Below are 25,217 nucleotides of genomic sequence, written 5' to 3'. Positions count from 1 at the left end.
CAGGGGCTAATGCATTTGTGTCTTTGAATTCAACAACTAAAAACTTATGGTTTTAGATTGTTTATGTATTTTTTTCATTGACATGATGGCAAATTATTATATTATCCAATCTGACAAGTAAGGAGAAAGGTGGAAATATAATCCCTTCCAGAATACCTTCTCTTCACTTTACAATGATGAGAAAAGTCAGTAATGGTACTATTCTGTACCCAAACTCATACAGTAAGGAACCTACTGCAGAATCAAGGACAGAGTCCAAGTTTTATGCTATACACAAAGTGCCATAACTAATCAAATATACTAGTTCTCAAGTTGCCATTATTTTAACAAAAAGGTGGTATATCACCTTTCTTCTAAGGATCTCAGATTTTTGTTATTACTCACTGATGTTCCTCATACATACATGAAACAAGTAGGATAACAAAATTATTCACATTTTACCATGGCCAAGGACAGGCCATACAGTTAAGAGCCAATTAAATGCAGGTAAGCCCAGAGGTGAAGAACCCTAGACATACAGATAACCTAACAAGTGTGATGATCACTTGTCATATTTTCTCAAACTGTATCAATTTCCTTTTAAAAATTAAAAAGCAAACTCAAAAGCAGAGGCTAAGTGCCAGAAGTGGTATCTCATGAACAATTAAACAATCTGAAGTTCTCCTTTAGACTGAACACAGCCAGCACTCAACCACCTAAAAGAAAACAACTCGTCTCTTGCAATTGCTTTTTCTCATGCCAATTTTGAGAATAATCCACATATAAATCACCCTTAAAATTACAAGTGGAGTTCAGTTTCTTCATGTGCACTAATGGCAAACATAGGGACAGGGGTTATGTTGCACAAATGTGAGTGCAAGGAAAAGAAAGTTATTGTCACAGGCACTACTAGCTAAAGCCTAGAGTGTATTCACAACTCAAAACTGAAGATGCCACCAACTTCAGTTTCCTAGGTGGTAATTCTCTCTTCTGTCAATTTACCTTCTAAGCTTAGAAGAATTATGACTGTTTTGGTACGAAATAAGATACTTATTTTAAAAGGGGGGGATATGTGTAAATAAAGGGGAATCAGGCTTAAAAGGGAGCAAATCAGAGATGAGAAATTTAGAAAGGCAACTATGTCAAAATGCCATTTTGTAAGATTTCTAGTTTGCTTTAAGTAATTCTACTATAGTATACTATTGTAGCTTTCTGAAATGCTAGCACTTTTATATGTTTAGTTGTTTAAAAGTTATTTAAGAAACCTCCATCCTAGTTGCCAATCCTCTTAGTAGGTTGTAAGGCGTCTCATCGACTGGTCTTCCTAGCCGTTTCAGATGACTAATGTGGCTTCAATGTCCAGAAAAATCCACACTTCAACTACCAGTCAATCTGCTACATGGGTCTTCAATGAAAGAAAGCAGGCTTTTATCTTCCTGTTACTTCTGCTTTCACTTGTCATCTAGTCTTTTTTCTTTTTCTGGTCGCACTGTGCAGCTTGTGGGATCTTAGTTCCCTAATCAGGGACTGAATCTCTGCCCTCGACAGTGAAAGCGCAGAGTCCTAACCACTGGACCACCAGGGAATTCCCTTGTCATCTAGTCTTAGGAGCTGATTAAATTTTTTCTTCACTTTGCTTCTTTGAGTGCTTCTTCAGCTACATTCTGAAGTATGTTGTGCCCCTTTTTATAGACAAAGATCTTACACTGGGAAATTTCCTAACATCTAGAATAAGTTCTGATTTTTCATGGTAGAGCTTGATGGGAAGGCACGGTTTTTATTATGCAAGCAATTAAATCCTACTTTACTCTCACCAATAGATTTTCCCAGGTTTCAAGCAGATGCAACAGAATAAGCTTCTATTTTTTAAGTTCCAAAAGTTCTTGAGTGTCTCATTATTTAAAAGGTTCGATGGTTGAATGGTAGATAGGAAATTCAGTCCACCTTTCAAAACTTTCTTAGTAATGTATTCTAGAGAATAGCCAGGAGACAATGATATTGATTTTAATGCCAAACTTCTTCTGTCTCAATGCCATCTCTCATTAGTCTGAAATTAGTTCTCCCACATGTGAAATAAAATGCATAATTAAAAAAAATTATTTCCTCCTCCATACTGTCCTTCAAATTCTCAGAATTCTGCCAGCCATTTCAAAAAAAAAACTCAATTTCATAAGTCAAAAAAATTTAAAGCACTTAAAAACTGTGATTTTTTTTTAAAAGTAAAGAACTCAAATCTTTAATTACTAAGATCAGTACATGTTATTTGCTGATTCTAGATTATCTCTGAGTTAATGTTTTATACGCAAAACTTTGTATGTAGTTCCAGGGATTACATGAATTCAAATAGTTACTTAGAAAATTATGAAGCCACATGATGATTATTTTGATTTCTGTTTACAGCCAACTTTCAGGCTTTTTTAAAGGAATGTGGCACTAAAATAGAATAAAAAGTAAAATATCTAGTTAAGTCCTTCTTTATTTCCAAGCAGTGAGAAGGACTGACTGAGTTTTACCTTTCTACTTGTTAAATCTCTCCCAGCCTTTTGTGAAAGGAAGAAATAAATTGTGATGTGGCTAAAAGATGAACAGCCAGTAAAAACAGGGGTGGCGGGGGGGAGAATCAAGGAAACTAGATAATCTAAAAAGCAGAAAGTCAGTCTGCGAATAAATCAAGTCTTCTAATATGCCTCTGTGTGAGCTGAGTCTGAAGAAAAACATTAAGTCTGAAGAAAAACATACTTTCCACTGCTAAGGGCCTATATTCAGTCTCTTACAAGTCAAACCCTCTTTTTAGGTTTACTAATATTTCTCTGTTTAATGGATCTTCTATTTTATGGGATCATTACTCTTGGATGTCCTTACAATATATGTCATAGTTCTGGGCTTATTTCGTGCACTGGGTGAGTTGAATGCATAGGTTTTCATTTTTGTTTTTTTTAATTATTTCCTATTCCTCATGGTCCTTCAGATTCTCAAGAATTCTGCCAGCCAATCCAGGAAAGAAACTCTATTTCATAAGTCAAAAAAATTAAAACACTTATGAACTGTGATATTTAAAAGTAAAACAAACCTTCAAATACTAAATCAGTGCACACTAGCTGGCAGAATTCCTGAGAATCTGAAGGAGAGTAAGGAGGAGCGATTTTTTTTTTTTTTTAACTGCATTTCATTTCGTATGTGGTAGAACTAATTTCAGTTTAGATCTGAGAGATATTCTGTTTGTCATTATAAAAGACTTTGCTTTGGATGTTCCTTCTAGCACTGTAAAACAGTGACTGTCTTCCCTCTCCACCCCATCTCATCCCCCTTGCTTCAAAGTACAGAAATGAACAAGGCAATCCTAACTGCATGTTTCTGTCTCCAACAAAACAATGACTTTTCTCATAATACACAGCACCGCAAAGTCTGTCACTCTTCATTCATTAACCTTCATGCAAATAAGAATTAAATCTGTCAGCTTTTCTTTCTTAAACTGACTTATGGATCAATAATCTACTTTGATTATAAATAGTTCTATTTCTAAATAGTTGTTACAATTATCACAAAGTGGACACTAGCTTTTAAGCATTATGCTTGTGAATGTAAGAAACATGCTACCTAAATAGCACACTTGTTTAAACCCATTCTGCCTTAATGAAATGTCTTTAAAAAAATTTTTATTGTGAAATATATGGAATTATTATGTATGAAATTACAATTATAGAATGGAATACTTTATGTGTATGTGCATTTACAGTGTACACACACATAAAAGTATTACAGCTTGATCATTTACCACAAAATAAACACCCAAATACTATTACCCCAGTTAAGAAATAAAACGCTAATACCCCAGAAGTCCTCCTTATGACCCCCTTCATCATTATCTCCTCCCATCTGCCAAAGGTAACCACGCTCCAAACTTCTTTTCTTTATAGAAGAAAAGACACCCCCTAACCACATTTGACTAAATATTATGGTATAGTTTTACTTTTAAAAGGAATAATTCCGTACATATTTTATTTTTGGTGCATGACTTATTTTGCTCAACACTGTAAGATCATGCGTGTTCTTGCAAGTAAATGCAGTTTGTTCATTTTCTTTGCTAAAAATATTTCATTGTATGAGTATGCCATGGTTTGTTTATCTATTCTGCTAGTGATGAACAAGTGGGTTGCTTCCAGTTTGGGGACAATACAACCAACACTGTTTTGAATATTCTTGTACAAGTTTCTTGGTATACCTGGAAATGCATATCTCTTGAGTATACCCAGGAACAGAAGTTAAGTCATAGGGTATGCATATCTTCAGTTTTAACACATAATATCAAAAAGTTTTTCAAAGTAACTGCACAAATTTAAACTTCCACTAGCAGCTTTTAAAAATTTCTACTGCTCCACATACTCACACTCTTGGCACTGTTATTCTTTTTAATTTTAGCCCTTCTAGTGCAAGAGTAGTAGTATCTCACTGTGGTTTCAATGTGCATTTCATTCATTTCTAAAGAGACTCGGTGCCTTTATATATGTTATTAGCCATTTTAATACTCTCTTTCCTGACATGCCTACTCTTGCCCAGTTTTTGGAGGGAGAATTGTCTTTTTCTTATTGATCTGTAGTAGTTTTCTATAATTTAAACATGATGCAAATTTCTTCTCTGTGACTTGCCTTTTTACTCTCTTGACTGTGCCTTTTGATAAATAGAAGTTTTAAATTTTAATGTAATAATACATTGACATTAATTCTTTTCTCTTTTGGTTAGTGATTTTTATATTTAAAAAGTCCTTCCCTGAGATGATGTCAAAAACTTGCTTCGAGGGACTTCCCTGGTGGCACAGTGGTTAAGAATCCACCTGCCAATGCAGGGGACACAGGTTCAATCCCTGGTCTGGGAAGATCCCACATGCCTCAGAGCAACTAAGCCCATGTGTCACAACTACTGAGCCTGCACTCTAGGGCCCGTGTGCCACAACTACCGAGCTTGTGTGCTGCAACTACGGAAGCCCGCACGCCTGGAGCCCGTGCTCCGCAATAAGAGAAGCCACCGCAATGAGAAGCCCACGCACCACAACAAAGAGTAGCCCCCACTCACCACAACTAGAGAAAGCCCGCGTGCAGCAACAAAGACCCAACGTAGACAAAAAAAAAAAAAAATCAGAGGAATTAAAACACACTAAAAAATATGTTTAACACAAAAGAAGGAAATAAAGGAGTAACAAAGGAATAAAAATGAGACATATAGAAAACAACAGATGGCAGGCATAAACCCAATCATACTGATAAATACTTTAAATGTGACGGAGTAAATAATCAAAAAGTAGAGTTGTTAGACTAGATAAAAAGCAAGATCTAACTATATGGTGCCTACAAGAGACACCCCTTAGACTCCAAGACACAAACAGATTGAAAGTAAAAGGATGAAAAATACACTTCCTGCAAACAGTAACTGTAAGAGAGCTGGAACAGCCATATTACTAGCAGAAAAACTAAAACTTTAAAGATAAAAACTATTACTAGAGGGCTTCCCTGGTGGCGCAGTGGTTGAGTGTCCGCCTGCCGATGCAGGGGACACGGGTTCGTGCCCCGGTCCGGGAAGATCCCACATGCCGCGGAGCGGCTGGGCCCGTGAGCCATGGCCACTGAGCCTGTGCATCCGGAGCCTGTGCTCCGCAGCGGGAGAGGCCACAACAGTGAGAGGCCCGCGTACCACAAAAAAAAAAAAAAAAAAAAAATTAACTACTACTAGAGATAAAAAAGAACATTTTGTAATGATAAAAAAATCAATACATCAGCAGAATATAACAATTTCTATATACACTTAATAACAGCGTCCTAAAATATGTGAATCAAAAACTGACAGAATAGAAAGGAACAATACACAATTCAACAATTACAGCTGAAGATTTCTATACTTTTCTCTTAGTAAATGACAGAACAACTAAACAGAAAATTAGTAAGGATATAGATGACTTGAACATCATGATCACCCAACCTAACTGACATAGATAGAACACTCCACCCAACAACAAATCAATACACATTCTTTTAAAACACACATAGCATATTCTCCAGAACGAATCATATACTAGACAAACACATCACAAGAATGGAAAACTACAGACCAATATTGCTCATGAATACAGGTGTAGAAATCTATGACAAAGTATTAGCAAACAGAAACCAGTAACATAAAAAAAAGATACATACAATGACCAAGTGGTATTCATACCAGGAATGCAGAATTGGTTTAACATATGAAAATTAATATAATGCTCTATATAAATAAAGGACAAAAACACATGATCATAACAATAGACCAGAGTTTCTCAGCTTCAGCAGTATTGACACTTTAAATAAAGCCAAGCACATCTTTGTTATGTGGAGCTGTCCTGTGTAGTGCAGAATGTTTACAGCATCCTGGACCTAAATCCACTAGATGCCAATAGAACCCTAGCCCCAAGCTGTGACCACTAAAAATGTCTCCAGACATTGCCAAATATCTTCTAGGCGGCAAAATCATCCCTGTTTGAGAACCACTGAAATAGATGCATAAAAAACATCTGACAAAATCCCAATACCCATTCATGTAAAAACTCAGCAACGTGCAAGGTAAGAAGAGAGAGGAACTTCTTCAAAACTGATAAAGGGCATCTAGGAAAAACCTACAGGTAACATCATACTTAATGGTAAAAGACTAAATGCTTCTCCTCAAGAGTGAGAACAAGGCAAAGATGCTTGCCCTCACACTTCTTTGCAACAACGTTATTGGAAGTTCAAGCACATGCAAAAGGCAAGAAAAAAGAAATTACAGTCATCTAGAAAGGAAGAGAGGAGGAAAATGAACTTTATTCACAGAGGACATAGCATTATATATTGAAAATCTAAGTTATCTACTAAAAACTACTTGAACTAATAAGTGAGTTTAACAACAACAAAAATCAAATGTCCCATTCACAACAGCATCAAAAAGAATAAATTACTAGAACTTCCCTGGTGGTGCAGTGGTTAAGAATCCGACGTCCAATTCAGGGGACACGGGTTCAAGCCCAGGTCAGGGAACTAGATACCATATGCATGCCTCAACTAAGAGTTCCTGTGCCACAACTAAGGAGCCTACCGGCTGCAACTAAGACCTGGTGCAACCAAAAAAAAAGAATTACTTAGGAATAAACTAAACAAAGGAACTGCAAGGTCTGTGCACTTAAATCTATAAAACATTACGGAGAGAAAGTCATATCTAAATAAATGTAGAGATATGCTACATTCATGAATTGAAAGACTCACTATTGTTAAGATAACAATTCTCCACAAATTGATCTTTTTTTTTTTTTTTTTTTTTTGTAGTATGCGGGCCTCTCACTGCTGTGGCCTCTCCCGCTGCGGAGCACAGGCTCCGGACGCGCAAGCTCAGCGGCCGTGGCTCACGGGTCCAGCCGCTCCGCGGCACGTGGGATCCTCCCGGACCGGGGCACGAACCCGCGCCCCCTGCATCGGCAGGCGGACTCTCAACCACTGCGCCACCAGGGAAGCCCCCAAATTGATCTATTGATTAATGCAATCTCTATCAAATTCCAAGCAGATATTTTTGTATGAATTGACAAGCTGATTCTAAATTTCTAAGGAAACATAAAGAAACCAGGATGGCCAATAAAACTTTGGGGGAAAAAAGGTTGGAGGATTTACTCTACACCTTACTTATTAAACTATACTTTAAGAAAATATAAATGGGCTTTATCAAAATTTAAAACTTTCACTTTTAAAAAGACACCATTGGGAATTCCCTGGCAGTCCAGTAGTTAGAACTCTATGCTTTCACTGCCAAGGGACCGGCTTCGATCCCTCGTCGGGGAACTAAGATCCCACAAGCCGCATGGTGCGGGGGTGGTGGTGGGGGAGGGAGCGGTGGGAAGACACCATTAAGAAAATGAAAAAAATCACAGACTGGGAAAATATATAAATATATTTTCAAATCATGTACCTGATAATAGACTTGTATTCAGAATAAAAAATTCTTACAATTATATTTTGATAGGGATTGCATTGAATCTGTAGATTGCTTTAGGCAGTAGAGTCATTTTCACAATGTTTCTTCCAATCCAAGAACATGGTATATCTCTCCATCTATTTGTATCATCTTTAATTTCTTTCATCAGTGTCTTATAATTTTCTGCATACAGGTCTTTTGTCTCCTTAGGTAGGTTTATTCCTAGATATTTTATTCTTTTTGTTGCAATGGTAAATGGGAGTGTTTTCTTAATTTCACTCTCAGATTTTTCATCATTAGTGTATAAGAATGCCAGACATTTCTGTGCATTAATTTTGTATCCTGCTACTTTAACAAATTCATTGATTGGCTCTAGTAGTTTTCTGGTAGCATCTTTCGGATTCTCTATGTATAGTATCTTGTCATCTGCTAACAGTGACAGCTTTACTTCTTTTCCGATTTTGATTACTTTTACTTCTTTTTCTTCTCTGATTGCTGTGGCTAGAACTTCCAAAACTATGTTGAATAAGAGTGGTGAGAGTGGGCAACCTTGTCTTGTTCCTGATCTTAGTGGAAATGGTTTCAGTTTTTCACCATTGAGGACGATGTTGGCTGTGGGTTTGTCATATATGGCCTTTATTATGTTGAGGAAAGTTCCCTCTATGCCTACTTTCTGCAGGACTTTTATCATAAATGGGTGTTGAATTTTGTCAAAAGCTTTCTCTGCATCTATTGAGATGATCATATGGTTTTTCTCCTTCAGTTTGTTGATATGGTGTATCACGTTGATTGATTCACATATATTGAAGAATCCTTGCATTCTTGGAATAAACCCCACTTGATCATGGTGTATGATCCTTTTAATGTGCTGTTGGATTGTTTGCTAGTATTCTGTTGAGGATTTTTGCATCTATGTTCATCAGTGATATTGGCCTGTAGTTTTATTTCTTTGTGATGTCTTTGTCTGGTTTTGGTATCAGGGTGATGGTGGCCTCATAGAATGAGTTTGGGAGTGTTCCTCCCTCTGCTATCTTTTGGAAGAGTTTGAGAAGGATAGGTGTTAGCTCTTCTCTAAATGTTTGATAGAATTCGCCTGTGAAGCCATCTGGTCCTGGGCTTTTGTTTGTTGGAAGATTTTTAATCACAGTTTCAATTTCAGTGCTTGTGATTGGTCTGTTCATATTTTCTATTTCTTCCTGGGTCAGTCTTGGCAGGTTGTGCATTTCTAAGAATTTGTCCATTTCTTCCAGGTTGTCCATTTTATTGGCATACAGTTGCTTGTAGTAATCTCTAATAATCTTTTGTATTTCTGCAGTGTCAGTTGTTACTTCTCCTTTTTCATTTCTAATTCTATTGATTTGAGTCTTCTTCCTTTTTTTCTTGATGAGTCTGGTTAATGGTTTATCAATTTGGTTTATCTTTTCAAAGAACCAGCTTTTAGTTTTATTGATCTTTGCTATCGTTTCCTTCATTTCTTTTTCATTTATGTCTGATCTGATCTTTATGATTTCTTTCCTTCTGCTAAATTTGAAGTTTTTTTGTTCTTCTTTCTCTAATTGCTTTAGGTGCAAGGTTAGATTGTTTATTTGAAATGTTTCCTGTTTCTTAAGGTAGGATTGTATTGCTATAAACTTCCCTCTTAGAACTGCTTTTGCTGTATCCCATAGGTTTTGGGTCGTCGTGTCGCCATTGTCATTTGTTTCTAGGTATTTTTTGATTTCCTCTTTGATTTCTTCAGTGATCACTTCGTTATTAAGTAGTGTATTGTTTAGCCTCCATGCGTTTGTATTTTTTACAGATCTTTTCCTGTAATTGATATCTAGTCTCATAGCGTTGTGGTCGGAAAACCTTTAAAAATTGTGAAGCACTATGTTGTACACCTGAAATTTATATAATATTATAAATCAACTATACCTCAACTTAAAAAAATTTGTGGGGGGGAAGAAGACCTACAACCCAATTTGTAAAAATGAATAAAGAATTTAAATAGACATTTCACCCAAAAAGATACACAAATGGCTAATAATCACATGAAGAAACAGTCAACATTATTAGTCATTAAGGAAGTACAAATCAAAACCACAATGAAATATCAGTACACACCTAGTAAAACAGCTATAATAAAAAAGATACCATACCAAGTGTTGGCAAGGATATGAAGCATCCAAAACCAACATTTATTGCTGGTGGGATTATAAAATGGTCAGCCACTTTGGAAAACAGTCTGGCATGGCAACTTCTTTGAAAATTAACCAATTCTGCTCCTAGGTATTTCCCCAAGAGAAACAAAAACATATGTCCACACAAAGACTTGTAAGCAAATGTTCATAATTTATAATTATTCATAATAGTCAAGACTGGAAATAATCCAAATGAATAATCAACTGGCAAATGGATAAACAAAATGTGATATAATGTGTGATATTGTAGTATAATAAGAAATAAATATTTTGGTCTTCATCCTCAGTTCCTGGCTAAGTACTCCTAAAACCTTTGTAACTCCCCAAGCAATAAAGGTTGCTAGGAGCATCTTTTGTTCTAATATTTGGTATCTGACTCCAGTTCCTAAGAAATCATAAATGCCTTGAAATTTCCTGGGTGATAGGACTGTCTTTAGTTCTAATGAAGCAACTTGGTGGGTTCCTGGACAGCTTCAGGATGGGGGCATGGTCACCAGAAAGATCAAGCCATAATTAAGGCTTGGAAGATTCAGCCCCACCCCCAACCGTTGAGTAAGGGAAAAGAGAGGAGTTAGAGATGAGTTAATAATACTCAATCACATTTATGTGATAAAACCTTAAAAAAAAATCTCTGAAGTATGGGGTTCAGAGAGCTTCCAGGTTAGTGAACCCATCTATGTGCTAGGAGGGTAGTACACCTCAACTTCATGGAGACAGAAGCTCCTGCACTGGGGACCCTTCCAGACCTCACCCTATATACCTCTTCATCTGGCTGTTCATCTGTATTCTTTATCACATTCTCTTTTATGTATATAAACCAGTAAAAGTAGTAAGTGTTTCCCTGAGTTCTGTGAGCATTATAGCAAATTACTGAACCTGAGGAGGGGGTCGTGGAAACCACCCATTTGTAGCCAAGTTGGACAGAGGGGTGGATAACTTGAGAATCCACTACTCATGATTGTTGTCTGAAGTGGGAGCAGTCTTGGGGGACTGAGCCCTTAATCTGTGGGATCCAACGCTAACTCCAAGTAGACAGTGTCAGAACTGAACTGGATTGTAGGGACACCCAGCTGGTATCAGAAAATTGGTCAATGTGGGAAGAACATCCACACTTCTGGTCATACAAACATCATGAGTAGCAGAGTGTAAAAAAAAACAGGGTTTTTCCTTTTTATACCTTAATGCTACTCAGCAGTAAAAAGGGGCAAGCTACTGATACATTAAAAAACATTAAGGAACCTCAAAAACATTGCATTAAGTGAAAGAAACCAGACACAAAACCATATTGTATTAACCTGTTTATATGAAATCTCTAGAAAAGGCAAAACTAAAGACACAGAAAGTAGATCAGTGTTTGCCTGGGGTTGAAAGAAGGAATTGATTGTAAACAGGTAAGAGTAAACTTTTGAGGGTGAGGAAGGTGTTTTAAAATAGGATTGTGATGATGGTTGCACAACTGCATAAACTTACTAAAAACAGGATATTCCCTGGCAGTCCAGTGGTTAGGACTCAGTGTTTTCACTGCCGAGGGCCTGGGTTCAATCCCTGGTAGGGGAACTAAGATCCTGTAAGCCTCACGGCGAGGCCAAAAATTTTTTTTTACTAAAAGTAATAACATTGTCCATTTATAATTGATGAATTTTATAGTATTTAAATTATACCTCAATAAAACTGTTTTGAAAGGGTTTGGATGTTACAGCACTGTAAAATCACTATAAAAGAGTTTCTAGGGGCTTCCCTGGGGGGGTCCAGTGGTTGGGACTTCACCTTCCAATATAGGGGGTGCTGGTTCAATCCCTGGTCGGGGAAGTAGGATCCCACATGCGTCGTGGCCAAAAAAACAAAACACAAAACAGAAGTAATATCGTAATAAATTCAATGAAGACTTTAAAAATGGTCCACATCAAAAAAGAAAAAGTTTCTAAACAGTCTCCATTTTAAAATATTTCTCTAGTTCACAGATCATACTTTGAGAAGCACTAATCTGACTTCTGCTAGGTCTTGGCTAAAAGGCTTGGAGCAATCAATAGCTGCAGCTGAAGTTGACCTTAATTTAAGCCATACAAATTTAACTCCACTAAATATTTCATTAAATAAGAAATTTACCAGTATTACTGATATAGGAAAATATGGAAACATGGTCTACTATGGAATAAAAACATAACTCATTACAAAATGACAGTAAATGAGTTGTCACTAGAGAACAGAAACTACCATAGTATCTATCTTTTTAATGTATTTTAACTAAGCTGATAAAGTCAGTATAATTATTTGGACTAATAAAACCCAAAACTATGAAATTTTAAATATATAAATGAATTAAATGAGATATAATTTTATAAGTATTTTATATTTTGGGGGGTTCAAATATCAGTTATATATATGTATATATTTGTTTCAGAGAAAGTCCTAACAATATATAAGCTTTCTTTTGTTTCAACTAAGTGTAAATCTAGGCTATGTTCAATCGAAATTTGTTAGCACTTAATGCCTATGATGTGATCTAAAATTTATATTCATTTTACAGCAACTGGATAGCAGTTATAGAAAGCAATGATACTTTTTTATAGCTCTGGAACAACACAGACTGAAATAAACAAAGACTCTATAGTTTTTAAAAGGTCATAGTAATCTGAAGTTAACTTTTTTAGGAAAAATTAAATGCTAAACTTTTTAGATGAAATTTTAAAAACTTTTCAGTTGATAAATCTCACTCCACAGAAGAGTTCAGCTTCTTTAGTAATCTAACCATTCCTTAGATCTCAGATTTTCTTTATACAGGTTTTCTATACAATGAAACTACAGCTTTCAAAACCATAAGCAGCTGTGGTATATTGTTTTCTTATAATGAGATTTTTGATTTGGCCAGTCAAAATTAAGTTTAAAAGCATTTCCTTCAACCTAAATGTTCATCAACAGATGAATGGATAAAAAAGATGTGATACACACACACACACACACACACAAACACAATGGAATACTACTCAGCCAAAAAGAATGAAATAATGTCATTTGCAGCAACATGGATGAACCTAGAGATTATCATACTAAGTGAAGTAAGTCAGAGAAAGACAAATAGCATATGATATCACTTATATGTAGAATCCAAAAAAATGATACAATGAACTTATTTACAAAACAGAAATAGACTCACATATGTAGAAAACTAACTTATGGTTACCAAAGGGGATAGTGGTGGGGAGAGATAAATTAGGAGTTTGGGATTAACAGATACACACTACTATACCTATAAAACAGGTAAACAACAGGACCTAATTATAGCACAGGGAACTATACTCAATATCTTATAATAACCTAATGGAAAAGAATAGTGGGTATGCATGTGTGTGTGTGTGTCTGTATATACCAGAATCACTTTGCTGTAAACTTGACACTAACACATTGTAAATAAACTATACTCAATTTAAAAAAAATTTTTTTAAGCATTTCCTTCATATTTAACACATGAGACCTGGGTCTACGGTTTTGTTTTGAATTAAAGAACATTAACTTTAAATTGAAAATTAAATTGAGTGAGGGGAAAAAATCCAGGATAGCTATGGTCATTCTTTTAATAAACATATTCCAGTTATATGTGACAGTTCTAGTGCTATTTGTCCCTTTACATTTTTGCAGCTATTCTTGGAAAGCTGGAAAAGTGACTTCATAGTCTTTGTTGTCCCTTCCTCCTTATAACTACTCTTGATATTTCTTGACTCTTTGCAACTTATATTTTACTTTATACAAAAAGCTAGAGTCATAATCCCAGAAGGCAAGCTAAAGAAGGAATTGATGACTAGAAGCATTTACTCTTGCTTTATTTCCTGCCTCCGAAGAAACATCAACTCACAGGATACAGAATATCCTGTAATAAGTTATCTCCTACCCCTTAAAACATACGTTCACTCTCCAAAAAGTGCACTTTCAAGATGCATTTGGCTTTCCTAAAAGTATATTAATAAGTTTATAAAAGTAGAAAAGCAATTGTTATACAAATTAATTCCCAAACTAGTAACACAAAAAGCTATAATCTAATATCCACAAATCCTTAGGTAGTTAAAGGCACAACAGATAAAGCTGTGAATGTTCCATACTCTTCTAAAATTAATTGCAGTCATGACAGAAAGATAAGTTATAACTATCAATAGTATTGCACTAGGTGAGGAAAAGCATAACATCACTCAAAACACTCAAAACTATGTACAGATAGAAATGGTGATCATTACTCCACAACTATGCTTTTAACAATTTATGCCCACATGGAATCTTACCTTTCTGGTTTTGTTTCCTAGACATTTCAGGTTTTTTTAATCTCAAAAAATACAGAAGAAAAAGTATCCTTTTGCCTTGTCTTGGTTCTGATTGTAGTGATCTCTGATTTAAAAACAGGCAACAGAAGGCTGTAGTTGGAGGTGATAAATATAAAAATCCTGGTTATTCGAAATTCTGTTCACTAGCTGTTGATCTCCTTTTCTTCTCTCATATCAACTTCTTGTCAGGAAATATCATTGCAGACATTCATGTCTCTTTTTCCAGGGAGATTCTGGGGGGAAAACACACACACACATATTCACTATTACAGTAACAGCTGTACAAAATTTCTAAGAGATATCCACAGGCTTTACTTTATACTTTTTCTAAATGAAACTAGTTATTAAAAGAAAGTACTCTAGAAAGAATATAGTTATAAAAAGCAATACTTTAATTAACACAACATTTAAAATCAACTATACTTCAATTTAAAAAAAAGTTTCTCAAAAAATAAGAAATCGGGCTTCCCTAGTGGTTGAGAATCCGCCTGCCGATGCAGGGGACATGGGTTCGTGCCCCGGTCCGGGAAGATCCCACATGCCGCGGAGCGGCTGGGCCCGTGAGCCATGGCCGCTGAGCCTGAGCGTCCGAAGCTTGTGCTCCGCAACGGGAGAAGCCACAATAGTGAGAGGCCCGCGAACCGCAAAAAAAGAAAAGAAAAAAAAAAAAAAAAGAAATCACTGTAAACCTTAAAATAAAGCAATATTTTGCTCTTTAAGAAATTTTAATCTTAGAATCAAACCATCTTCTTAGTTCAGAAAGCATGTTTTCTTATTCTTCTTAGCTTGTATCTAACTCAAAATCTTATCCCCAACCTAAGTGTCCATAAAAAGGAACGTAATAGGTGGATAGACCTAGAGTCTGTCATATAGAGTGAAGTAAGTCAGAAAGAGAAAAACAAATACTGTATGCTAATACACATATATGGAGTCTAAAAAAACGGTACTGATGAACCTAGTGGCAGGGCAGGAATAAAGACACAGATGTAGAGAATGCACTTGAGGACGTGGAAGGGGGAAGGGGAAGCTGGGACAAAGTGCGAGAGTAGCACTGACATAAATACACTACCAAATGTAAAATGGATGGCTAGTGGGAAGCAGCCGCATAGCACAAGGAGATCAGCTTGATGCTCTGTGACGACCTAGAGGGGTGGGATAGGGAGGATGGGAGGGAGACGCAAGAGGGAAGGGCTATGGGGATATATGTATACTTATAGCTGATACACTTTGTTGTACAGCAGAAACTAACACAACATTGTAAAGCAATTATACTCCAATAAAGATATTAAAAAAATCTTATCCCCATCTCTGCTTCACAGACTAAAATAATTACTTCTTATCATTCCCTAAGATTTCTCTTACCACCTGCTCTTCCTATTCAAATCAAGGGTCTTTTCTCTTCTTCTAGAATTTCCTTTACCTAACCACTCCTCAGGTTTCCCAGCTCACATATAGTTGCAAGACACTTGGGGTAATCAGGGGGTGAGTGGGGAAGGGAGAGGATAAGGGGAATTTAATTTAATAAGGAAAACTAAAACATCAAAATTTGGGTTAGTCAATACTACAGAAAGCTTTTACAAGTTGCAAAGATACAAATGCTTTTTTTTTCCATATTACTGAACATTAAAAAAATACATGTCCAGGGACTTCCCTGGTGGCGCAGTGGTTAAGAATCCACCTGCCAATGCAGGGGACACGGGTTCGAGCCCTGGTCTGGGAAGATCCCACACCCCACGGAGCAACTGAGTCCACGCGCCACAACTACGGAGCCTGAGCTCTAGAGCCCACGAACCACAACTACTGAGCCTGTATGCCCCAACTACTGAAGCCCATGTGCCTAGAGCCTGTGCTCCGCAACAAGAGAAGCCACCGCAGTGAGAAGCCCACACACCACAACCAAGAGTAGCCCCCGCCTGCTGAAACTAGAGAAAGCCTATGTGCAACAACGAAGACCCAACGCAGCCAAATAATCAATCAATCAATCAAAATACAGGTGCAAGATTTCTGGGTAAAGAAAACATGAGGAGGATCATAGAACTATTATACCTGGATACCTAATAGGATAAACATTTTTAAAAATGCAACCCAAGAAGGAAATGAGAGTGACCTTAAATGAAATACTTTCCAATGTGGAAGGAGAATGAAAGGGATAGTCATGGGTAAGTTTAAAAAAAAAAAAAATCCATCAAGAATAAGAGCCTCTTAGGGAATTCCCTGGTGGTCCAGTGGTTAGGACTCCATGCTTTCACTGCCATGGGCCCAGGTTCAATCACTGATTGGGGAATTGAGATCCCACAAGCTGCACAGTGTGGGGGAAAAAAAACAACAACTCTATAAACCACTATGGGACCTCAGGAAAAGGAGGCTGAACCTCTGGGGCTTGCCATCTTCCAGGGCATTAAGCCACATTGGGAGAATCTGCCAAAGCTTATGTTAATACATGGAATTTACCACTGGATAAAGTGGTAAATTTTATGAGATTTTAGAAAAAAGGACAGAATTCAAATCACCAAAAATGATTAAACTCTTCAATGGCAAGCTCTTCTCTACCTTCATGCCCTTAGCTTGAAAAGAGGATGAAAGCAACAATCAACCACTAACCATAGTCGATAAGCAAGACTGGGTGGGGATAGGTCTCAAATTAGGTGGGAAACATATCAAGGATATTTCAACGATCTCTGTCAAACAAAAGGTATAAACAGAACTGTTCCACATAAAACATAAAGAAGATCAATAAAAATGACACAGCAACTATCAAATCTCCAATAACAAAAAAGAAAGACAATGAGAGAGAAGAAATTACTACGCAGCAGATGAAGAACCCAACCTGGAAAACAATCTAATCCCACAAAACCAAAAGCAGATTCTCCCTTGAATACTTATTTGAATACTTCAAAAAAGAATTTAGATACAGGGCTTCCCTGGTGGTGCAGTGGTTAAGAATCTTCCTGGCAATGCTAGGGACATGGGTTCGAGCCCTGGTCCGGGAAGATCCCACATGCTACAGAGCAACTAAGTTCATGTGCCACAACTACTGAGCCTGCACTCTAGAGCCTGTGAGCCACAACTACTGAGCCCTCACGCCACAACTGCTGAAGCCCGCACGCCTACAGCCCGTGCTCCACAACAAGAGAAGCCACCACAATGAGAAGCCCTCACACTGCAACGAAGAGTAGTCCCCACTCACCGCAACTAGAGAAAGCCCATGCACAGCAATGAAGTCCCAATGCAGCCAGAAAAATAAATAAATAAAACAAATTTTTAAAAAAGAATTTATATACAATAAAATAAGAGCTAGGAAATAAATGAAAGAATGAATAAGAATAAATAGAATGAAAAGAAAGATGTCTGCAAAGCTGAAGAAAACCTGAAAAACAAAACACCACAATTAAAGATTCAATAAGATGTCAGAAACAGCAAGAAACAGAAGAGATACAGAGAAAACAGAAGGAATGGAGTGGAAAAAGGCTTTCAGAATTTTTTTTAAAAAAACAGATATTAAAGCAATTATAAGATAATATTAGAACATAAAAATGATCCAATCTAAGGATAATTAGAATAAATATAATAAACTCAAAACACATAGGACTCAATAAAGGGAACAGAAAAAACATTCACAGATAATATACAGGAAAATTCCCTTAAAATAAGGGACCAGTATCATGCACTCCCCACTGCCAATCCATCAAAGAAATCCTATCTATTTTACCTTTTGCATACACCAGGACTGGACCGCTTCTTACCATCTCCACTTGTTACCACCCTTATCTAAGCCACAATCATTTCTTACCTGCATTGCTATAATCAAGAGTGTAATAGTCTCCTAACTGGCATCCTAGGCCTTCTATTCTGCCACTATCTGGCTTCTATTTCACATAGCTGCTTTTAAAATTATAAGACATTATGTCCCAACTCCACTGTTCAAAGCCCTCCAGCAGCTCCCCATTTCATTCAAGGTAAAAGCCAGAGCCCTTAGAGTGGCCTAAAAGGTCTTATCTGCTCTAACACCCTGTCCCCATCCTCGCTTTATCTCTCTGACCTCACGTCCTACAACTCTTCCTCTCAGGTACTCCACACCAGCCACACTGGCCTCCTTACTGTCCCTTTTATAACTTAGATATGTTCTCACCTTAAGGCCCTTAAGGTGTTGCCTCTGCCAGGAATGTTCTTCCCTTAGATATCTACATGGAATACTTCCTCACCTCCTTCAGGTCTTTTCTCAAATATTACCTTCTCTGTGGTTATTCATGAGAAACTACTGAACTTGGGGGTAAGAACAGAGAGAGTCTGTGGCATTATTGCCTAAAGCTACTCCCATCCCCAGAGGTCAGTGGGAAAGGTAGTTCTACCAAGGTGGCGAAAGCCGTGAAAACCAGCCGATTCACTGACAGAGAGGGCTGACTTGATTTAAAGCAAAGCACAGAAAAACCCCACACCTATCCGCATTGTCAGTAAGAGTTTGCATTCGTTGTGGCAAATGAAAAAGCAAGACCAAGGGCTCAGCTAGCCTGAGGCTGCTGTCATAGTGCAAGCAATGGACCAGCAGACTAGACAGAAATTAAAAAAGGAAATCTGGAAATGAAACTTAAGGGACCTTGATAAATGCTCTACACATCTGCACTGGAGAGACTGGAAAGGGTTCACCAGGAGCCTGCACACACAGGCAGAAAAGACACAAAAAGGCCCAGTGGAAAGTGAAAGTTAGGGCAGACTTTTAAACTGTCTGAACTTTGAAGGAGCTTCCCCAACACACACAATGATCAGCAGAGAGAGGAAGCCTTACTGGCTCAAGGTGTTTAGCACAATCTTTGACCAATCATTAACTGACCACTAAGCAATGCAGATACAGGTGTCACTCCAGGAAGCCAAACTTAAAAATTAAAATAGAGGGCTTCCCTGGTGGCGCAGTGGTTGAGAATCCGCCTGCCGATGTAGGGTACACGGGTTCGTGCCCTGGTCCGGGAAGATCCCACATGCCGCGGAGCGGCTGGGCCTGTGAGCCATGGCCGCTGAGCCTGTGCGTCCGGAGCCTGTGCCCCGCAATGGGAGAGGCCACAACAGTGAGAGGCCCGCGTACCACAAAAAACAAAACAAAAACAAAAACAAAAACAAAAAAATTAAAATAGAAATTAAAAAAACAAAAACAAAACTGAGCAGATGTCAGCAGTCACACACCAAGGAGAAAAATTCTACAGATTGAGTCCAGGCAAGTTACTTTAAAAACAACAACAATAACAAAGCAACAACAACCCTCAAAAGGGAAAAAAATAAGAATCCAACATTGCTACAACATGTTATATAAAATGTCCACAGTTTCAACAAAATTTATGAGATGTAAAGATGCAAGAAAGTGTGACCCAAACTGAGAAGGGAAAAAAAACCCCATGTGATTGCAAACATCCCTGTGTAGGCTCAATGCCAGTCTTAGCAAACACAGATTTCAAAGTGCTTTAAAAGACTAAAGAAAATTATATGAACAATGCCTTAAACAGATAGAAAATCTCAACAAAAAGACAGAAATCATAAAAAAAGAGACAAATGGAACTCTAGAGTTGAATACTAGAGCAGAATAAAAAATAAACCTGAAGAAAGAGCAACAGAAATTATCTAATCTAAAGAGAGAGAAAAGAATAAAGAAAAACAAACAGAGCCTTAAAAACCTGTGGAACAAGTGTACCAACAAACACGAATTAGGAGTCCCAGAAGAAGTGGAGAGAAAGGATAGAATGTGACCAAAAACAATACAAACTGATTTTTGAAATTAATCTACACATTAAGAAGCTCAATGAACCACAACTACAAAAACATAGAAATCTGTACCTAGACATGTAGTAAAATTGATGAAAAAGCCCCAAACAGAAAATCTTGGGAGTAGTAAGAAAAAAACAACCCATCATTTACAGGGAAGCAAAGATATAACTAGTGGCTAACTTTTCATCAGAAACAAGGGAGGCTAGAAGGCAGCAAGATGACATATTCAAAATGCTGAAAGGAAATACTGTCAAGCAAGAATTCTGTATCCAGATAGCTAAACTGTCTTTCAAAAATGAAGGTGAAATAAAGACATCCCCAATAACTTAGAGAATCCACTGACACCAGCTGGTAGCTTGAATCTACACAAAGAAATGAAGAGCACTGGAAAAAGTAAATATATGGGTAAATATAAAAGAATGTGTTTTAAAAATGTTATTCTCATACAGAGTGAAGTCAGAAAGAGAAAAACAAATGTCGTATATTAACGCATATATGTGGAATCTGAAAAAAACTGGTATAGATGATCTTAATTACAAAGCAGAAATAGAGACCCAGACGTAGAGAACAAACATATGGATACCAAGGGGCAAGTGGGGGCGGGGGGTTGGATGAATTGGGAAATTGAGACTATTGATAGTATGTATAAAATAGATAAGTAATGAGGACCTACTGTATACAGCACAGGGAACTCTACTCAATGCTCAGTGGTGACCTAAATGAGAAGGAAATCCAAAAAAGAGGGCATATATATATATATATATATATATATATATATATATATATATATACACACACACGTATAGCTGGTTCACTTTGCTGTACAGTATAAACTAACACAATACTGTAAAGCAACTATACTCCAATAAAAAAAGAATTAAAAAATCATTCTCTTAAATTATTTAAAAGACAAGATTGTATAAAGCAGTAATAACAACACTGTATTGTTGGGTTTATAACAAATATAGATGATATATATGACAATAACTGCACAAAGGAGGGGGAAAGACAAGCTATCTTATAGAATTAAACTAGTACTAATCTAAAGTAGACTTTGGGGACTTAACCTGGTGGCGCAGTGGTTAAGAATCCACCTGACAATGCAGGGGACACGGGTTCGATCTCTGGTCCGGGAAGATCCCACATGTCTCAGAGCAACTAAGCCTGCGGGCCACAACTACTGAAGCCCGCGCACCTAAAGCTCGTGCTCCACAACAAGAGAAGCCACCACAATGAGAAGCCTGGGTGCCGCAACAAAGAGTAGCCCCCACTTGCCATAACTAGAGAAAGCCCGCATGCAGCAAATGACGATCCAATGCGGCCAAAAAATAAAATAAAAAAACAAAGCAGTATGGTATTGGCATAAAGACTGACATTTAGATGAATGGAATAGAATACAGAGCCCAGAAATAAACTGTCACATGTATGGTCAAATAATTTTTAACAAAGGCACCAAGACCACTCAATGGGGAAAGAATAGTCTCTCCAACAAATATGTTTGGAAAACTGGATATCTACATGCAAAAGAATGAAGCTGGACCCATCACTTACACCATATACAAAAGCCAACTCAAAATGGATTAAAGACCTAAACATAAGATCTAAAACTCCTAGAAGAAAACACAGAGGAAAACCTTCATGGCATTGAGTTTGGCAATGATTTCTTGAATATGACACCAAAAGCACAGTTAAAAAAGCAAAAATAGACAAATAGGACCATGTGAAAATTAAAAACTTCTGTACATCAAAGGAAATAATCAACAGAGTGAAAAAGCAATCTATGGAATGGGAGAAAATATTTTAAATCATATATCTGATAAGAGGTTAATATCCAGTAGATATAAAGAACCCCTACAACTTAACAACAGAAAAATAAATGACCAACTTAAAAACGCGCAAAAGGGGCTTCCCTGGTGGCGCAGTGGTTGAGAATCCGCCTGCCAATGCAGGGGACACGTGTTCGTGCCCCGGTCCGGAAAGATCCCACATGCGGCGGAGCGGCTGGGCCTGTGAGCCATGGCCGATGAGCCTGCGCGTCCGGAGCCTGTGCTCCGCAACGGGAGAGGCCACAACAGTGAGAGGCCCGCGTACCACAAAAAAAAAAAAAAAAAAAAAAAAAAGGGCAAAGAACTTGAACAGACATTCTCCAAAGGAGATATGCAAACGGCCAAAAAACACATGAAAAGATGCTTAACATCACTCATCATTAGAGAAACACAAATCAAAACCACAATGAGATATCATCTCATACCCATTAGGATGGCTGTTACCAAAACCAACAAACACACACACACACACACACACACACACACACACACACACAAAATCCCCAGAAAATAAGTGTTGCTGAGGATGTGGAGAAATTGGAACCCTTGTGCACTATTGGTGGGAATATAAAATGGTCAGCCACTATAGAAAATAATATGAAGCTTCCTCAAAATTTAAAAATAGAACTACCATAAGATGCAGCAATCCCACTTCTGGGTATATATCCAAAAGAAATGAAAGCAGGATGTCAAAGAAATATTTGCACATCCATGTTCACCATAGCACTATTTATCAATATAATAGACAAGAGGTGGAAACAACCCAAATGTTCATTGATGGATGACTGGATAAACAATATGTGGCATATACATACAATGGAATATTATTTGGCCTTTAAAAAGGAAATCTTGATACGTGCCACGATGTAAATGAACCCTGAGGACATTATGTTAAATGAAGTTTCAGTCATAGAAAAGAAAAATATTGTTAAGATTCCACTTACATGAGATATCTAAAGTAGTGAAATTCATAGAAACAGAAAGTAGAATGGTGGATGCCAGGGGCTGTAGGGAGAGGGAAATGAGATATTGTGATTTCATAGGTACAGGCATACTTTGGAGATACTCCAGGTTCAGTTCCAGACCACCGCAATAAAGTGAACATCGCAATAAAGCAAGTCACAGAAATTTTTTTGGTTTCCCAGTGCATATAAAAGTTATGTTTACACTATACTGTCGTCTATTAAGTGTCCAACAGCATTATGTGTAAAAAAATGTACATACCTTAATTTAAAAATACTTTATTGCTCAAAGAATGTTAACCATCATCTGATAATGCAAGATTGCCACAAACCTTCAATTTGTTAAAAAAAAAAAAAAGCAATTATCTGCGAAGTGTAATAAAGTAGAACACAATAAAACAAAATGTGCCTATAATTTCAGTACTGTTGTGTCTCAGGGAATAGGGAGGCCTGAAGAGAGGGAGAGAGACAGGGGAATGGCCAGTTGGTGGAGCAGTGAGAACACACACAACATTTATCCATTAAATCTGCCTCCCATATGGGCGTGGTTTGTGGAGCTCCAAAACAATTACAGTCACAACATCAAAAATCACTGATCACGGGCTTCCCTGGTGGCGCAGTGGTTGAGAGTCAGCCTGCCGATGCAGGGGACGCGCGTTCGTGCCCCGGTCCGGGAAGATCCCACATGCCGCGGAGCAGCTGGGCCCGTGAGCCATGGCCGCTAGCCTGCGCGTCCGGAGCCTGTGCTCCGCAAGGGGAGAGGCCACAGCAGTGAGAGGCCCGCGTACCGCAAAAAAAGAAAAGAAAAAAAAAAAAAAAATCACTGATCACAGATCACCATAACAAATACAGTAGGGTGAGCGCCCTCGCCAGACTGGTTAAAGGTACGGCCGGTCGTGCACGCCGCTGGAGGTGCGCGGGCTCCGAGGGCACCATCAGACCTGAGGTGGCAGCTGGAGCCCAGGAGGCGCGGGGACGCGTCTGTCACTGCCCCGGGGACGGTTCCCGGGGACCACCGCCACCTCGAGGGCCCAAGAGCCAAACACCATGGAGACGTTGGATCCTGACCCCCCAGGATGCTGAGCCCACAAGAACTGGAAGCGAGATTTAAAATGCATGAACTGGGGGACTGTGTCCGACTCATCTTTCCATTTTGGAAAGTCACAGTGCTTGGGACATCATGACAACAGTAAGAGGAAGAGGAGCTTATCAAATACTGTTAAGCTTGAGCCTGGAGGTGACCAACAAACCTTTGGATCAAAGGGGGGCCTTTGGGTTTCAGCATCCTGTAAGACTTTATTTACCTCTTTCTAAGCATCAAGAGTATCTGCAGAGTTCCGGGGAGAAGGTGCTGGCCAGTTTCCCTGTGCAAGCCACCATTCACCTCTACAGTGATGAGTCAGACTCAGATGAGGAGCAGGAAGAAGAAACCCAGCCCTCTGACCTTCAGTGCCAGGAGGCAGAAGACAGCCCGGGAGGAAAGGGCAGAGACCGACTGACAAACCCAGGACGGCAACCCGGAGTCCGCAGTGGCCTTGGTGGTAAGGGTTTGCTCCCCAACCCTGACTCTCTGGAGGATGCTGGGTGCCCTTCATCCCAATAAGTCTGTCTCTCCCACCCCAGACCCACCTCACATGTGCCCTGCGGGACAGCCCTTGGGGACAGCCTTGCCAGGACACTTTGCCTTTCAACTGGGTATACAAGGACTTGACTCTCTGGCCAGCACCCCACTCTGGCGAAGACTCAGCTTTTACTCACCCTTCTACTAGTGATTCTTTGTGCCTCATTTATACCTTTGAGAAAGGATTCTAGGACCAAGAGGTTTGTGTCCACATGGGTTGTTATCAGGTGGGGCCAACTTTCAAAGCACGTTCAGCAATGTCACTGTGCTGATCAAACCACAAATTAGTCCATATCGATTAATAACTCACCCACGCCTCTCACTTAACCTGAGACCCTTTATTTGGCTACTTCCACATTTGTAAAAACGATTCAGATATTGTCCAAGGTTGATGTGGTTGCTTAGTGGCATTCTGATTTTAAAAAATTTATTTATGAAAAACACACAAACACACTGAATAATTTCCATAAAAGTAACAAAAATAAAAAGACAAGGATTTGGGTGGAGGGACCATTCTGGATAAAAACATATGATTCTTGTCTAAGGGCTGTGTGTATGAATAGAGAGACAAGCTTTAACTCTTAGTTGGGGACTGCTTTGGGCTTATTACTTGAATAGAATAACAT

The 25,217-nt window shown here is 38.2% G+C and overlaps 1 protein-coding gene and 1 pseudogene across 3 annotated transcripts in view; one reads left to right on the top strand and one right to left on the bottom strand.

Moving 5' to 3' along the window:
* SPATS2 (spermatogenesis associated serine rich 2) overlaps nt 1-25,217 on the bottom strand; it is a 120,228-nt gene that overhangs the window by 48,891 nt on the left and 46,120 nt on the right. For all 3 annotated transcript variants that reach the window (XM_059080608.2, XM_067009260.1, XM_059080609.2), the window contains exon 2: nt 14,393-14,664. In XM_059080608.2, the coding sequence (XP_058936591.1) occupies nt 14,393-14,417 (25 nt within the window). In that variant the 5' untranslated portion in view covers nt 14,418-14,664. The remainder of the gene's footprint in view (nt 1-14,392; nt 14,665-25,217) is intronic.
* LOC131767229 (protein ripply3 pseudogene) lies at nt 16,587-24,573 on the top strand (annotated as a pseudogene).

The sequence above is a fragment of the Kogia breviceps genome, chromosome 12 (genome assembly GCF_026419965.1).
Source record: "Kogia breviceps isolate mKogBre1 chromosome 12, mKogBre1 haplotype 1, whole genome shotgun sequence".
In the NCBI taxonomy this organism is placed as follows: domain Eukaryota; kingdom Metazoa; phylum Chordata; class Mammalia; order Artiodactyla; family Physeteridae; genus Kogia; species Kogia breviceps.
The sequence above is the reverse complement of the archived record's forward strand: the minus strand, read 5'-3'. Positions and strand labels throughout refer to the sequence as shown.